This window comes from Diplotaxodon limnothrissa, linkage group LG23 (genome assembly GCF_057381915.1).
Source record: "Diplotaxodon limnothrissa isolate DT_005_m linkage group LG23, D_limnothrissa_male_GT1.1, whole genome shotgun sequence".
NCBI classification, from domain to species: domain Eukaryota; kingdom Metazoa; phylum Chordata; class Actinopteri; order Cichliformes; family Cichlidae; genus Diplotaxodon; species Diplotaxodon limnothrissa.
Genome location: NC_140617.1, coordinates 26,906,242 through 26,924,496, shown reverse-complemented (window position 1 = coordinate 26,924,496; position 18,255 = coordinate 26,906,242). Strand labels below are relative to the sequence as shown.

Sequence of the window (18,255 nt, the reverse complement as noted above, 5' to 3'; positions counted from 1 at the left end):
GTGGTTTCACTCCGACTCCCTCCCAGAGCCCCAAAAACATGCACGGTGTTCGGTTAACTGGTGATTCTAAAGATGTCAATGTGAGCATGAACGGTCGTCTACATGTTGGCCCTGTGACATTGAAAACAGATAGATGGGTACATACATGGGCGACCGTGGCTCAGGGGGTTGGGAATCGCATCTGTAACCGGAAGGTTGCCGGTTCGATCCCTGGGCTCTCTGTCCTGGTCGTTGTGTCCTTGGGCAAGACACTTTACCCTACTTGCCTACTGGTGTTGGCCAGAGGGGCCGATGGCGCGATATGGCAGCCTCGCTTCTGTCAGTCTGCCCCAGGGCAGCTGTGGCTACAACTGTAGCTGCCTCCACCAGTGTGTGAATGTGAGAGTGAATGAATAGTGGTATTGTAAAGCGCTTTGGGTGCCTTGAAAAGCGCTATACAAATCCAATCCATTATTATTATTATTCCCTCTTCACCCACGACTGCAGACCTGCTGGTGGTTCCAACACCATCATTAAGTTTGCAGATGACACCACGGTGATTGGCCTCATCAGTGACAACGATGAGGCCGCCTACAGGGAGGAGGTGGATCGTCTGGCTGAGTGGTGCGACACAAACAACCTGCTGCTTAACACCGAGAAGACCAAGGAGCTCATCGTGGACTACAGGAGGAATGCTGACCCACATCCACCCATCCACATTAAGGGGGCGGCTGTGGAGCGTGTGAGCAGCTTCAAGTTCCTGGGAGTCCACATCTCCGAGGATCTCACCTGGACGACCAACTGCTCCAAGCTGGTCAAGAAGGCTCACCAGCGCCTCTTCTTCTTGAGGACTCTGAGGAAGAACCACCTGTCCTCAGACATCCTGGTGAACTTCTATCGCTGCACCATCGAGAGCATCCTGACCAACTGTATAACAGTCTGGTACGGGAACTGCTCTGCCTCGGACCGGAAGGCGTTGCAGAGGGTCGTGAAAACTGCCCAGCGCATCGCCGGAGCACCACTTCCTGCCATAAAAGACATCTACAGGAAGCGGTGTCTGAAAAGGGCTGGGAAAATCATCAAAGACCCCAGTCACCCATCACATGGACTCTTCACCCTCCTGCCCTCTGGGAGGCGCCACAGGAGCCTCCGGACTAAGACCACCAGGTACCGGAACAGCTTCTTCCCCACAGCTGTCAGACTCCTGAACTCTGCCTCCTGACATCTGACCCACGTTAAACTCATGGACTGAACATACACACACCCACAATGGACAACTGTACCCTCAAACACAATAATAACATGGACTGAACCACCACTCACAACCACTTTATATAGCCTCTGTAGAAATTATCCACATATCTCACTTATCTTAACTGCACTACTGTATAGCTCTGTGTAAATAATCATTCTGTACATTCGATAATCTTTAATCCTACAACTGTTTACAACTTGCATAGTTCCCATTTCTGTATAGCTGTATATCCCAGATTCTGTAAAGTTATTTATTTCATATTCTGTATAGTTTTTTCATATTTATATCCTGTTCATATCCTGTACATAGCTTGTACTCACTACAGCCTGTACATACTTATAGTTATAGAATATTCACAACATACTTCATACCGTGTACATTATAACATACCATAATAGACCCATTTCTGTAATATACTCACATATCTATATTATTGCTAATATATATTGTAATATATCTATATCACTAAAGCACTTCTGGATGGATGCAAACTGCATTTCGTTGCCCTGTACCTGTGCATGTGCAATGACAATAAAGTTGAATTCTATTCTATTCTATTCTATTATTACAGGCTTAAAAATCATTTAAAAATGGCTTCATTCTCATGCTTTAGTCAAGCTCAACTGGATGAACTCCAACAGGCTTCTGCACACAAGCCTTCATCAGGGAGTTTCATATTTCACAAAAACAATGAGCCTTTTCTGCTCGCCCTCGGCTAAAATGCAACATGTGGTGAGAGGAACGCACCAGCACTGATGCAGTGTCCACAAAGCAGCAGTCCACGTTATTCAAACTTAAGTCTATGTTCCATAAGCAAGAAACCACAGTGCCAGTTACAAATAATATGAATACATCTCAAACAAGATGTATTAAATGTTCAAATAAATATGAGCAAATATCAACTGAGGATCCTGCATCAGGATGATGTTAAAACAAAATCCTATGAATCTTTTAATTCTTGCTCTTTGTAATTAAAATTAAATGGGACTCTTTCACAGCGGCTGGTTAGTGCTACAGCAAGGGTTAATTTAAGCGATGGAAACAGGATGTGGAGGAGGGGGGAAAATAAATCTAGAAATGAAGTAAAACACAAATAATAACAATCAATTGCACATGTGCGATTTCTCCTTACAGCGACGTTTCGGATCTGCACACTTCCCAGGTTCCCCAGCTGCCGGTTCAGTGCTCTGAACACCTCAGTCTTCTCCTCCGGGAACTGAGGAACCAGCTTCTCCAAGACAGAGTGAAGCTCAGACAAACTGCAGCCCGCTCCCACCCAAACGCCTGCAGAGAGGAAGCACATTAACCAACTTTATCTTTCCTTTAAATACCTCTTGCACACCCTAAAATAAACTCATTGCCTGTGCATGAACACCAACAGAGGGCTGGAGCCTCAGCTGAAGGTGTAGGTTACCCACCCTGTGGCGTCTGAGAGACCTCGAACAGCCCCTTCACTCTGGTTGGAGAGATGATCAGCGGATGTAGGATGCCTTTGAACTTCATGTCTGGACCTTCAGCACAAAGCAAATACAGCGGGTTAAAACGATACACTTTATAAAAGCAGGAGTCTAACCAGTAATTGATCTTGTTTAGAAACCTGAATTTGATCAAATAATGACAAAGAAAAATCTTTTCTCCATTTCCACTCTTTAAATCATGTTAGAAACACCTCAGAGGGTGTTTTCTGCTGACCTATGTTGGTGTTGCCCATGACCAGGGGAGCTTTGGGATGTTTGGCCTTGAGCTGGATCAGCTCCTCCAGAGAAACCGGAGACACCCAGGTGACCCTCTCCCCATGAAAGGTGAGTGTTTGAGGGCTCGTTGTATCTGCCATCAGCTGTAGTGAAAAGGGACATTACTGTAGCATCAATAGTTTAACTGGAGCTTTAGATACTCCTGCACCAAACCAGGATGTAAGTGTGAATTTTAAAGACCTTCCTCGTGTTGCCTTTGATGACTTACAATCAGCTCTGGAGGGAAGATCAGCTCCTGTGTTGGATCCAATGGCAGAAGATCCAGTTTGTCAAAGAGCTGAGGCTTTTCCTGCAGACAAGAAAACAGAAAGAAATAAACCCGGATTAACCCCCGTGTGCCCTCATGCACCCCTGACAACCTCAGCATGCTCCCAAAGAGACTGTGGTGGCTCAGGAACAATCTGTTCCAACTTCTGCAATCAGGCAGAAGGTTCCGCACCATCCAGGCAAGGACAAAGACTCAAGAGGAGCTTCTATCCCCAAGTCATGCGGGTCCTAAACCAGAACGTACAGCATTTTTACTTCATGTATATAATGTTCTCTCCCTTTTTGCACAGCGTGTCGTGATACATTTCACTGCATGCTTTGTCACATGTATAACTATGCATGTGCCAAAGAATCTTGAATCTCCTCTGAAACCTAGGCAAGGCCATCACTGAACTCCTGAATTGTCTGTGGCTCCACGTGGCAGTGTTTGAGGCACTGACTCATTAAGTCTCTGAGGTTCTCACGTGGCTTTTGGTCTGAGGAACGTGAAGGCCAATCAATGCTTCGTCCAGGAGCTGCCTACACACTCTGGCCACACAAAGCCGGGCTTTGTCCTGTACTCTGATGAATCAGGGTCCCCTCAGCATAAAGATGGACACTGATGTCCTTGAAGTTTAACTGACTGTTACACTGTTGATCAGGTGTTCAAGAGCAGTGCATAAAAAGAACAGCAACACCAAAGCTAATGGCTTGATTGAGCAGTTAAAGGTCAGAAGAATGTGCTTCATTAAAAGCAGCAGCAGTAAAATGAGAGGAAAACAAGAGAACCCCCCCCCAAAAAAACAAACAAACAAACAAACCAAACAAAAACAAAAAACTCAGGTTCACCTGCTCAGGTTCATCACCATTTTTCTCTCCATTGAGGCAGCAGTTTGCAGCACCATTGGCTTGGCAGCAGTTGGCTTCCTGTTGGCATCAACGTATCAATTTGTTTATACTCGTGTTCTCACATTTCTCTCTTTTTATATAAATGTGAAAAAAATTGCCTAAATTAGAGTGTACCTGACAGAAGGTCCTGCAGCCTTCCACAATGGGTCGATATCCGGTACACCGACACAGATTACCTGAAGAAACGCCACAGTGAGTTCATTTTACTTCGATGATAAATGTCATCAAAACATATCAAAGTTTTCCCCAACAAGAAGCCGTGAATTATAAAAACACGTGCGACTCCAGCTACTCTTTGCAACCTGGCTTTGTTCACTACCTGCAGATCACACATGAGGGTAGGAACATACATCAACTACAAGGCAGGCTCTCATGCAATTTTCCCACCCTCTCTCATATTACTGTATAAAACATTTTCCCTAACTGTGATGTCCAAGTGAGGTCTGACACAGATTTTCACCACAAGTTTTTAAGAGTAACTAGTTTGCTGTCCAGGCATGAAGCCGAAATGCCACGTTCACGGAGAGGAGAGGGCCTCAAGAACACCTGCAGATGCAACTCAAGACTTAACCCTTTAAGGCCCACCATAGAACCAAGTCCGCCAGAGCTCACTTTTTTTTTTTTTTTTTTTTTTTTTTAAATAAACACACTGTAGTGTTTTTGGGAGCATTTCAAGTTGCTATACATCAATACAACCGTTATATCCCAAATTTCAAAAATGTATGTATTAAGTCCATAGTAACTACATAAATTGCAAAAAAGTGCAATAAACTACAAAAAATAAATTGAGAATCATCTTTGTTTTATTTTGTTTGTTTTTCTACATATTTCTAGTTAGAGAAATTTCAGAGGTCTATCCCTCAAAACTGTAAATGCAAAAAGTTGCACAAAATAGTTTCCAACCACGGGAATTTATTTTGAGTGTTTTCATAGTTTCATTTTTGAGATACACCAATTTTTATATACTCCAGGAAAATAATTATTATAATGCAAATTTGCAAAAAAACCAAAAACAAAACAAAACCGCATGTGCATCAAAATAAACCATTTCCAGCAGTGCAATTTGAGTTCTAAGCATCCCAGGAACCATACAGAAAGGCATAAAGTCAAACATGACTTTTATAAACAACAATAAATCTTATTAAATTCCCTGTAGGGAAAAACTATGTTTCCCATGAAAATGACGTCACTTCTGGTTTTGGCAGTCGATGGCGGACATGTGATAGTTCGCGCTAACATTTACTCCAGCATAGGAAGTGTTCTGAACAGCTGATCGGATCGGCAAAGCGTGTTTCTGGAATATTATGTTTTTGTTGCTGCAAGTGCTTTTTATGCAAAGCTATATGTGGAAGGAAATGACCTAGCGCAAGCTGAATGCATGAGATGCAAGTCCTCCGGTTTTATGCAAAAAAAAGAAAAAGAAAAAAGAAAAAAAATTATTCCGCTAGCTTATGTGGTTGCAATTCTACCGGGATTGAAAATAGTTATGCAAAACGGAGCGTGCCCGCTTCGACCGGCCTTTAATCATCTTCAAATGTTTTTAAAAATAAATAAGCTTTACACAAAAAGTATTTGCGCAGGGATAGCAGCCTGGCACCTCCTCCTCATGCTGGTCACACACTAATGTGGAATGGCGTCCCATTCTCCAACCAGCATTTGTCAAAAGTCAGCTCAGGGCTCGCAAAATCGCTAGCCCGACGTCCCGGGGCTAGCGATTTTTCCAGTCGGGCTACCAAAATCTATCTCTGCCCTGCCCTTTTGGCCTATCGTAGGAAGGAAAAATATATGTCAATGCTTTTGCATTCTTTCGGAAATGTAGCTGGGTAATTATGTCATTGGCATCGGTGAGCCACTGTCAATATGTGACATATTGAAATCGCGTTTGAATTTGCGCTTGTTTTTTTGCTTTCACTTTGCAATCGCGCGAACTGTGTATAGAGAGCGACAGTACTGATCTGTGAGTGATGATAATTTGTGCACCAATTCCTCTGACATCGTCTTATCAATCGTTAGCTTACTATGCAAACATGACAAGTGAAATCTCCCGCAGCTTAAACATGTGAGAGGTTGATCGCGCAGAGAATCGCTGAGCTTATGTGAGTGCGTGTGTAAAAGCAGCAGGATATATATTTTAGTTCTGCTGAGCCAAATAAGACAGGTCGGGGTGAAGAAGTGACAGCCAAAGAAAAGCTTACCACAAAACGGAAAAGTTATGACAAATCAGACTATAAGGCAAAAAGAAAGTGCAGCTTTATGGTTTCATGGACAAAAGAATTTCTGTGGCTGCAATATGACGAGCTAAATAACCAGGGCTGCACATAAGTGGTCCGCAGGTGCGCATTCACTGTCAAAATAAAAAACGCGCACAAGATAAGAAGTTGCAACGCGTGTTTGCGTACATAAGATTTTCTGGAGGAGGACAGACATTTGTTTAGAACTCTTAAAGATGTCGAAGAAGCTCCTTCAAGCAATTACTGTGATGTTCCTCCACCTCCAAAGAAATGTCAGGAGTCCGAACCACAAAAGAAGCACATATTGCTCAGTCTGCAATACTGAGCAGTAATTGCAAATTACATACTTAAAATAAACCTGAAAATCAGTTTAAAACAGCGTACTATGTTGCAAAGAGTGAACTACCACTGGCACAATTTAGCAGTCTTTGCAAACTTCAAAAAGCAAATGGCCTCGATCTTGGTTCCACTTGCCTCTTACCTGTGACTTCAGTGGAAATTTCGAATTCAGGATCTGACACAGAGTGATTCATGTCCTACACAGTTCTTACTAGGGCTGGGCGATATGGCCTAAAATCAATATCACGATAAATTGAGCAGTTGTCCATTTATCGTTATCGAGGTTGATAACCACCCCAAGTGCCAAAAAACAAACATTTTTTTTCCATTTGATGGGGCTGTGGCAGGCAGCATAGTTCCTCCAGTTATTTTGATAATATTATTCCCCCTAGACCTATTCATTGCAATTATATTATTACCACTTTAAAGGACTGTAAAATGTCACTGAAAATAAATGAAGACAATAGTAGCAAGTACTTTTAGTGGTTAAGATTTATTAACTGAACAAAATAAAAAGTGTAGGATACAATATGTAACCATGCTCTCTAAAAAAATGTGTATCCCTTGTAAACAAAATAGTTTAATAATAAATATGTTTCACATTGGCTATTCACAAAGTAAACAATGATTGTGCAAATGTAATGCCATCATGGACAAAGGCCTCTCTGCTAAGGCCTTGAGGTACTATAACTTGTAAACAAATAATGTCAAACACAAATGTCAATTGAACACAGAAAAAACTATAATAAATACTAAACACTGCCATGTGACTAGTGAAAACTATAAACTCTTAAACAAAAACATTAAATAGTGCTGTTTGCAAAAAACTTCAATAGAACACTGATAGTTAAAATTAGGCAGGGCTTGAACAGGGCACTTCAACAAGGGGCAGCAGCAGACTTGGTATCCTGAGCGGTTCAGTCAAACTACTGTTGTAGATGTTTACCTGAGTAGTGTTTACTCCAGGTTCTTGCTAAGAAACACAAGCATATTGACCATGTCAGGTTTCAGGCAGGATCTGAGGCATGTCACAATGTTTCCTCCAGAACTGAAAACCCGCTTGACAGCTTTCACAATATTTGGGCCGTTGTCAGTTGTTATAGCAACAAGGTCCTCTTCACTGATGTTCCATGCAGACAGCATCGCTCTCAACCCCTGTCCAACCATCTCCCCCGTGTGATCAGATGGAAAATAGGCCGTCTCGAGCACTCTGGTATGCAGCTCTCATTTGTTGTCGATGTAATGAACTGTGAGACTAATATACGGCTCCATTGCACGGCTGGACCAGAGATCGGATGTGGCTGCAACGTGCTTAACGTATCTCAATTCAGCAGCAACCTTTTCCCTCTCTGTGCTGTACATGCTGGGAATGATAGTTTTTGAAAAATATTTTCGTGATGGGAGTTCATGAAAATAATTGACAAGAGATATGAAGTGTCTGAACCCGTTGCGTTCCACTGTAGCAATAGGAGCCATGTCTTTTGCTATGTGGTAGCCTATAGCATTTGTGATTTCTTGCCATCTTTTTGAAGTTCGCTCATATAGTTGAGTACTAGCAAATGCTTCGGTTATTGACCGCTGCCTGGTGGAGGAAGACGTTTTTGCTGGTCCTCCTACTCTCTTCTCGCTTTGAGCTTTTTTTATGTCTTCGAATTGAATCACATGGTTGTGCTGCATGGCGGAAGAGGTTGGTTGTGTTACCTTGACTTGACGCAACAGTCTTTTTGCAGAGTTTACATTTAACAATTTTTTTGATCAATATCATCCTTGTTGAATCCAAAATGTTGCCAAACGATTGATGATGCATTTTTTTTGTTAACAAGCATCTCCTCTTCCTCCTCCACCAGCTCTACCTCCGTCGCTGCTGCTTCAACATTTAAATCGTCCTCCATTTGTTCACCCGTGTCTCGTCTTGTTACAGGTAGTAGAGTCATGTGACTCCACCCCGTCAAGTCTGTAACGTAGCACAGCGTCTTAAAGGGACATGAACATCGCCAACCTGCACATGCCTTTTCTTTTTTTTTTTTCTTTTTTTTTTTTAAATACCGAATTTACCGACATGGGCAAAATGACGTCGATGAGAGTCATAAATTTCGGTAACGATAAATTTTTGATATATCGCCCAGCCCTAGTTCTTACAAGTTCATAGAAATTTCTGTTCAATCAGAACCAAGTATTTGAGTTGATGATTGTAATTTTTATACAATGTTGTAATTTGCATTTCAACAATTTTTTGATTAATGTTTTGTTTCCTTTACAATATTATACATTAAAGTACAATATTGTAAAGGAAACAAAACAGGAAACAAATCAATCAAAAAATTGCTCTTTTTTTTAATTCAGGCTACTTAAATTTATTTTGGGCTACCAAAAACTGAAGAGTCCCTGCCTGAAGGGCTACCAGGGATTTTGAAATTTTGCGAGCCCTGCAGCTAGTGTGACCGAGTTAGTTATAAATAAACTTGACCTGCCAGCCAACACGCCTTACCTGACTCCTACAGTCTGGACATTTCTGTACTACAAATCTTTTTTTATTCATCTCAATAAATATTCCCATAATTAATACTGGATTTCTGATTTTCATTAACTACAAGCCATAATCTTCAAAATTCAAAAGAGCCCCCAAGAAAAAAGTAGAATATCTGAATGCTTTTAAGTCAGAGTGGTTACTCTCCTAAAAAAGTACTGTGTGTTCAGCTGACTGGAGAGAGTGACTGTACCATTTACTGACAGGAAGGACAAAAGTTGGGCAACACAACTATTCACCGTTACATGTGACAAACTATGACAGCAGAAAAACAAACAACTCAAATGAGAGTGAACACACCAGCCAGAGCCTGGGTGATGTCGTCCATGGTGGGCTGCGGTTTGTTCCTCAGCAGAGCGTACGTGGACATCACCATCCCCGGAGTGCAGAAGCCACACTGGGAGCCGTGAGCCTTGGCTATTCGCTCCTGGAAGGACATAACCACAAACCTAACAGTTTATCTTGTGTTTGCAGTTGTTTCCCCCCCCCACTTGGTTTACAGTTTGTTTGCATGTAAATAAAGTTGGCCATTAAAATGTAATCACAGAATTAGCCAAACAACTCATCAGGAGGAATGTTTTGGAATAAAAGCGAACTTTCCAAATAAACGTAGATGACATAAATAACAGGGGTGTCCCTGGAACTGACCTGCACCGGGTGGATCCTGGTCTTGGTGCTGCCAATGCCCTCCACTGTGGTGACTGCGGCTCCGTGGAGCTGACAGAGCGGCAGCAGGCAGGCGTTGGCTGAGTAATGGCTGATGGTACAAGTAAAGGTGACTTAAGGCAAGTATTAGCAGATTAAGCAGTAATACCACTAAAACAACACTACATGCACCTGTACTGTTTTCTAAAGCTTCTTCTCTACAACTATCTCCACAAAGAAAAGACCTGCACAGAACACCCGAACTAGGGCTGCTCGATTATGGCAAAAATGATAATCACGATTATTTTCACTGAAATTGAGATCTCGATTATTTGACGATATTTATTTAACCCTTTAAGACCTACTATAGAACCAAGTCCGCCAGAGCTTATATTATATTTTTACATGTAGTGCCATTTGTGGGAGCATTTCAAGTTGCTATACATCAATACAACTGTTATAGCCCATATTTTAATAATATATATGCATTAAGTCCATAGTAACTACATTAATTGCAAAAAAGTGCAATAAACTACAAAAAAAAAAAAAAAAAAAAAAAAACACCATTTGTTTTTTTACATATATTTCTACTTGGAGAAATTTAAGAGGCTTATCCCTCAAAACTTTAAATAAAAAAAAATAGTTGCAAAAAATGGTTTACAACAGGAAATTTATTTTGAGTGTCTTCATAGTTTTATTTTGGAGATACAGCAATTTTTATATACTGCAGGAAAAACAAAAAAACAATCCTATGATGCAAATAAAACAGCATGTGCATCAAAATAAACTATTTAAAGCAGTGCAATTCGAGTTCTAAGCATCCCAGAAACAATTCAGAAAAGTCAAACATGACTTATAAAAGCACCAGTATAGGCTTTTAAGGCCTGCAAGTAAAAAAAAAAAAAACAAAAACTTCATTTTCCGCGAAAATGACATCACTTCCCGTTTCGGGCAGGAAATGACGTACATGCGATAGTTCGCGTTGACGTCTTGTTCAATGTGGGAAGTGTTACGAACAGCTGATCGGATCGGCAAAGCGTGTTTCTGGAATATTAGGTTTTTGTTCCTGCAAGCGCTTTTTATGCAATTTTTGCAAAGCTATATGTGGAAGGAAACCGTGACTTAGGACAAGCTGATGGCATCAGATGTAAGTACAACTCCTCTGGTTTCATATGCAAAAAAAATTATTGCGCTAGCTTACAAAGTTCAGGTTCTACAGGGATTTAAAAATAGTTATGCAAAACGGAGCGTGCCGCTCTGACCGGCTTTAAAGGGTTAACAATAACAATGTATTGAATAATGACATTAAAAATAATATAAAATAGTGTGCAAATACTGATAACAGTGCAAATGTTTGCAATATAAAAAAATAAATGAAAAATGTAAACATCTATGTTTAGTGAACTTTGCAGTGTTGCTCTGTGGTGCAGCTACGACACTGTAGCAAAGTTTACACACTGTGTCTACTTGATCCACGTCTGACTCCGCCAACCCATAATGTTTCCACACCACTGAAGGTTTTTTTTTTTTTTTTTTTACCTCTTTTCAACCAACGGCAGTCACTCCTCTCCAAATAAATTCTGCTTCCTCGGTCCTCTTAATTGTTGTGACGTGTGTTCGAAATGCAGAGAGGTGCGCTCGATTTGCCACACGGAGCAGCGCGAGAGTAAAGCACGAGGGAGGTGCTAATAATCGGCTCAGTCATTTTTAATGATCGTTGAAAGCCCAGATCGTAATCGTGATTAAAATTCGATTAATTGAGCAGCCCTAACCCGAACCCACATCTTCAGGACAAACCAAATGTTACTGTCAACATCCCAACTGTGCATCCACAGGGAGGGGCTTCATCTGTTACAGTGCACACAGCTACTGTTAGACCTACTAGCAGTAAGTACAGCACCTTTTATTTTAAAGTGATGCAATGTGGACCAGTATTACCAGTGTTTCCACTCTGCCTGCTATCGTCTCAGCACCACCTGCACTAGTCACAGGAAAATATATTATAGTTTGTGATACTAAGTATAAACATAGCTGAGCCAAGTTCCAGCTAAACTAACTTTTGGATCCAAAACCGGAGCCAGAGCTGGTGGAAGGATTCTTTGACAGCTAGGACATGTTGTGAAACAAAACAAGCAGGGTGAAACATTCAAGAATATAACCCCAAACTAATCCAGAGATTCTACTGGATGCAGGAACAGCCCTCGTGCGTGCCACGAAGGGAATTTTTCAGCCACAGTGAAGATAATGTGCGCAAGTAAAATACCAAAATGATACTCACCATGTCTGTTTTTTTTTTTTGGTTTTTTTTAAAGATCTGGGCCCGTATCCCTAAAGATTCTGAGAATCCTCTCAGAGAGCTCCTAACTTAACCTAAAAATTCCTTGCCAGGAGTTTTAGCTTAGAAGTGATTCCAGAACATTTTCAGTGAACTCTGAGCAAGGAATGGATGGAAAATCCTATCTTAGTGAGGAGGTGTGGTTGACCCCGTTGCTAGGTATGAGTCATCATTTCAAAAGCCGTGATTGGTTGATCCTACAAGTTTGATGGAAATAAGCTTTTGGTGATAATGAGCAAAGGATGTACCCTCAAATCAATAAACATATTATATACTCTAATCTTATGCTGACTGTAATTGTAAATAATATTTCACATTCAAGAAAATATCTGGAAAATGAATAGTAAGCTGTAGGGGTTATAGCCATTAGAATCTAAAATATGTGAAAACTTAAAGTCATTACACCCTGTTCAAATAATGATTCGTGTCTTATTTGCTCATATAAATATCCTAGCTGGCATATTTTGTACTTTCACTCCCATATGGACCCCGTTGAAAACAAGATGGCCTATCTCAAGAGGCTGTCCTTAATGAAGTAGAAATCACAACGTTACAAGTCCAGTGTGGTCTTAACGAGGGTAACACGGCTCAGCTTTTAGCAATGTCTGTGATTGCAGACCCAAGTCATCACTGCTGCATTGTTGCATTTTCCCGGTTGCCAAATACCTCGGGGTTGTGATTACTTTCGTCTCCGGTGTAATAGCGTTGTGGCGTCGAGTTGGTGAAGTAATTGCATCTCTAAGGAGATCCACCACAAACATGATTCCTGCACGATCCAATCTGTAGCATCTCAATAATTCCCTGTCATCCAGTGTTTGCAGGACATCTCTCCTGCCTCTTCTGTTGGCCATTTTGTGCAGCTGCTTAGGGGAACTCCTAAGCCACTAAAAGTCCTCTTCCCTGCTCTTAGCAGATCTCGCCTTAGGAGCCCTTTTAAGCGCTAGGAATCTTGAGGAATAGCTTTTATATTAACTGGGATTGTCGTGTCACTTTTAGGGGAAATTCTAAGAAAACGTCATGACTCTGAGAATTTTCTTAGAATTTGGCCGCTAGGAGCCACTTTTTGCACAAAGATTCTTTAGGGATACGGGCCCTGGTGTGGTGCAACTCCAGGCCTCAAAGGCCGCTGTCCTGCAGGTTTTAGACGCGTCCTTGATCCAACAGAGCTGATTCAAATGGCTAAATTACCTCCTCAACAGGTCTCGAAGTTTTCCAGAAGCTGGTAATGAACTAATCATTTGATTCAGGTGTGTTGACTCAGGGCGATACCTAAAACCTATAGGACACCGACCCTTGAGGCCTGGAGCTCCCCACCACTGCTTTAGACCGTGTAATAAGGCTGATTGTGGCAAAAAAAAAAAAAAAAAAAAATCCCCTAAACCTGACAGCTTTAAACTGTTCGGTGGTTTTGTCCTTCATTTTTAAAATCTCTGTTCAACATCGTTTCAGATTCCTCTCAGTGTGTGTCCCATTATCTCCTCCTCAGCTACAGGAAGGTGAATGAGTCAAACAGACTGTATTGTTTCATTGTCAGGGAGGGAAGTGACCATTAGCCAACAAGTTCAGTGTGGTCATCCATACCAGGCTTGCTCATTACAAGCCAACACTTACACTCTCTCCTGTTTTCTGCAAATCTAATTTCACTTAAAGAGGCTGAGAGACCAAACAAATTGATTTTTCCAGTCCTAAGGCTGACGTTGTGCCCAAGTGAAACATACACTGACAGCAGCAGATGTTCAACTGCACTGGCATCTTTTAGCTGCTCACATATTAATCATAAACAGTGTGAAGTTGGTTGACAGCACAGAACTCACACTTTTTCCCCCTCGATTATATATTTATGGACTCTTCTACAGTGGCATGATTCATAGTTCATGTATTTGATACTGGCGCATTAAGGAGTCCTTCAGTTCTTCCCCTGAAACAAGCCATTTAAACCCCTGTCTCTATGCGACCCTAAAAGGTCTAAAAACACTGAAAGCCAATGTGCAGATTAAAAAGTAGGAAAAAACTTGAGTATTTAGAGCAGTCTGAATCTTAAAGTTCATCTTAAACTTTGATATTTGCATTAAATATGCACAGACAGCCACAAAATGACCAAAAATGGGGAAAAAAAACAAAAACAAAAAACCCCCAGCAGTATCAGGTGGTGTGACGTCATAAAGGATACATGATGGATTTCGTTGCAGGTTGGTAGCGCGACACCATAACTGTGCACGCTCCACAGCCTCCTCCGCCGCAGCCGTACTTGGTTCCAGTTAATTTCACTGAAGTCAACAGTCAAGGATAAAGACAAGTCCACCGAATGCTTACAACTAAGGTATTAACTAGGGCTGTCAGCATTAACACGGTCATCACGATTAAATTTTTTTATTTTTTTTTTAAAAACACACTCGACCCATCTGGAGCACAGAACGGACAAACTGCCTGAAATGCGTTGACAGACATTTCAGGGATTTTGAGTCAGTCTGCGCTCCAGATGGGTTAATTGTTAATCGCGTTAGTTGTGATGACAGCATTAACGCGTTTAAACCGCATTAACGCGTTAATGCCGAGTAACCCTTACACGGGCCCAATCTGCATTAACGCGGATTAGCCTGTTTTAACGCAGCTGACAGCACCAGTATTAACATTTAAACAGCGAAGGTGAACTGAAAACTGGTCTGAAGGATACTCTTCTGCCTGAGGAAGGGCAACAGCATCGTCTCCGGGTCGGCATGGTTCTCAGTCACCTGTTTTAACAGGACCAAAGAAAATTAGTTCTAACATCTGCATTTATTTTGCTTATACAGTGCTGGGCAAAAGTCTTGAGCCAGCCCTCATTTCTTTATACTTTGTCACCAAGCAGCCAGACTATCCTGTAATACTTTAAAGCACTCTTGATCAATATTTCTCCTGGCTCTCTAAAGGTCTTTCAAAGCTTTTCTTTGGACACTGACCGCTTTTTCACTCGACCTACTCCCAGTATGTTCTTTTGGTTGTTAAGCCACTTAACACCAGCCTACAAGTCATTCAAGCATTTAAAAAAATAAATAAATAAAATAAAACCCCACCAGAACCAAGACAATATGGCACCAGGAGAACACACCGAATCGTTTCTAAAATCTCCACTGGTAAGACTTCATAATCTGTGTGATTTGAATATTTTATTAACCATGTTCAAAGTCACATGTGGATCACTGCCTGCTATCTAAGTGATAGTTAAGAGATAGAAAACTCCATTTGTGTCGGACGAGAGGAGACAAAGGGCAGTTGTTACAGTGTATCTGATCAGAAACAAGCAACAAGTGAGGGCACGTAATCGGCACATCTGCCTGTGGAAGACGTGACGAGGTACGTCAAGCACTAAACAGATTGTGTGTTGAATGTACAGCACGTTTCTTCTGCTGCCTACAGCTTAGATGACGGTCAGTTTAATGTTAGAGTAGAGCTGGGCGATATAAGATTTTTTTCATATCGCGATATGTTTTTTTTTCGATAACGATATATATCACGATATAAGCCAAATAACTATACATGTAAGATTTAAATGTGCTGTTGCTCACAAGTACAATGTGAAATAATCAGCAGCTTGTTTTGATTTAAATATTTATTTCCCATAATAAGTTAAACAGGGCAGATGTACTTAAAATGAGGCTTCAGTTTAGGCAAAATAAAGGCAAATATTACAGGTATTACAAGGTAGCCGCTAAAGCATTTAAGTTTCAAAACAGAACAAAACAGACTACTAAAGTGTCAGTTCCACTTAGAAATAAAATATTAATTCTAAAAATAAATCTTAGTTTATTTTACAGAAGAGACAAAATTGACTAACTTATATAATATTGCTTTGGAAGCGCTGTCTGAGAGAAATGTTTATGTCCAGGGAGTTGGTAACGAGGATCCAGTACCTTAATTAGCTGCTTGAATCCTTCCTTTTCGACCGTGTTTATTGGTATCATGTCTTTAGCAAGACAGTAAGCTATGGCATTCGTTATGTTGCTATGTCTCTTAGCTTTTATGTCATATGGTAAGACGCTGGAGAAAGCCGACTCAATTGACTGTTGCTGCTTCGCAGGGATTCCCCTGGTTGTTTTCGATGACGAATTAGCGCTTTCAGTCAGAGATTGAGCGTGCTTTAGTGGGTGGCACTGCTTCAGGTGATAAAAAAGGTTTGTTGTATTTCCAGACTTTGTGGGAACATGCTTTTGGGACAATTTACAGTGCGCGTTACTCTTTTTGTCAGACTTCAAATAGCCGAAATACCTCCACACTACAGAACTTCTCTGGCCTTTCCTTTCGACAATCTCTCCGGCATTGGAACCGTCATCGGTGTTCTCTTTGGTAACCTGGTCACCCAAGCTCTCGGTTGATTTTTCCTCTAGTCGGCACACTCATTTCCTCCATTACCCGGCCGGCATGGCGGCTGGCTGCTTCCCAAACAAATACACATGTGCGGCTTGGCACTTGAGCTGTACGTAACAAGTTACGTGACGTGACACTGCGGCTGTGATTGGTTCGGCTCTGCGCTACTTAATTTGTATTGGCTATTCATTTTTTTTTATAAGAGAGGAAGAGAGAGAGAGAGAGAGATGAGGTCTATCGCAATAGTTTCATTTTTCTATCGAGAAAAAGTTATTTCGCAATACATATCGTTCTGTCGCCCAGCTCTATGTTAGAGTTTTATCTCTAAGAAGAACAATAATATATAAGACAGGTGTAACATGGATGGATGTAATCAGGGGCAACAGTAACTGTCAACTGCACCGATGACACTTTACTGTGAAAGTTTACATTTGACATTTAAATTAATGTGCATTTTTATGATTAAATAAAATTAATCACCAAGCTCCACTTGTTAAAAGTAGAATTAAAATCTAGTTATAGGCTAAACATTTAAGCTAACTTAGATATTTCTACAATTATCACTCAGTTGTTTGCTTTCGTTTTTGAGCTATAAGGGGTCAGCATGATGTATTTTACTGTCACATGACTTCTTGCATTAAAAGCATTATAATGTTGCCATCATTAGTGAAAAACTATTCAGATTATTCACTTTATTGTTAGTATACAAGCACAAGGAAATCCGCACCACTAATTTATGGGCAACCCAACAGCAGCTCAGAGAAGTTATAGTTTTGCAATTTCTAATTAGTTTTCTTTACTTTTTTGTTTCTTTTTGAGTGTTTAAAAAAAGAATTTCATTTCATTTGCCCAAAGTCTACTGTGAGGATGAGTGGGGTCAGAGGTCATGCTACGTGAACACTGAATGAAGCGTTTCAGGTGATGGCAGGCAGCTGGGTGCCAACAGTGCAGTCATCTGCTTTTACTACCAGCGGCAGAGCCCTTTGTTCAGGTGCAATACCACACTGGTGGTTACAATTAGGGCTGCCACAAACGATTATTTTGATAGTCGACTAGTCACAGATTATTTTTGCGAATTGGACGCACCAGCAGCATCTGCTCTTATATAACTATCATTTGATTCAACCATGAGACAGTCTACAACATCGGCTGCAGACTCACCCACCCCCACTGCTGCTGTTCCACCTCTGACACCTCAGACACTTCACACCTCCTCTATTCACCCTGCTCACTCCCCCCCACCCCCAACAACAGCATCCAATACACACTCAACACAAGGCTCCAGCCTGTCTCTCTCAACCACCCAGGTTAGGAGGGAACTGAGGAGGATTAATGGCAAGAAGGCAGCGGGCCCAGATGGCATCAGCTCGAGGGTCGTCAGGTCCTGCGCGGACCAACTGTGTGGGGTGATGGAGCACCTCTTCAACCTGAGCCTGAGGTTGGGAAGAGTCCCACAGCTCTGGAAAACCTGTGTTGTACCAGTGCCAAAGACTTCACGCCCCAAGGACCTCAACAGCTACAGGCCGGTGGCTCTGACATCCCACCTGATGAAGACCCTGGAGCGGTTGGTCCTGGCTCAGCTTCGGCGCCTAACAAGCTCATCACTGGACCCACTTCAGTTTGCCTACCAGCCTGGCATTGGCGCGGATGATGCCGTCATTCACCTCCTACATCGTTCCCTCGCTCACCTG

General features: G+C 41.6%; 1 protein-coding gene across 1 annotated transcript in view; it reads right to left on the bottom strand.

Annotated features, from left to right (window-relative positions):
• aox6 (aldehyde oxidase 6) overlaps positions 1–18,255 on the bottom strand; it is a 36,917-nt gene that overhangs the window by 14,307 nt on the left and 4,355 nt on the right. The window contains exons 2-11 of the mRNA XM_085348575.1: positions 14,895–14,952; positions 14,391–14,487; positions 9,889–9,997; positions 9,541–9,667; positions 4,258–4,319; positions 4,084–4,161; positions 3,197–3,277; positions 2,927–3,071; positions 2,653–2,745; positions 2,367–2,518 (exon numbers count right to left, since the gene is read on the bottom strand). Of these exons, the coding sequence (XP_085204701.1) occupies positions 2,367–2,518; positions 2,653–2,745; positions 2,927–3,071; positions 3,197–3,277; positions 4,084–4,161; positions 4,258–4,319; positions 9,541–9,667; positions 9,889–9,997; positions 14,391–14,487; positions 14,895–14,952 (1,002 nt within the window). The remainder of the gene's footprint in view (positions 1–2,366; positions 2,519–2,652; positions 2,746–2,926; positions 3,072–3,196; positions 3,278–4,083; positions 4,162–4,257; positions 4,320–9,540; positions 9,668–9,888; positions 9,998–14,390; positions 14,488–14,894; positions 14,953–18,255) is intronic.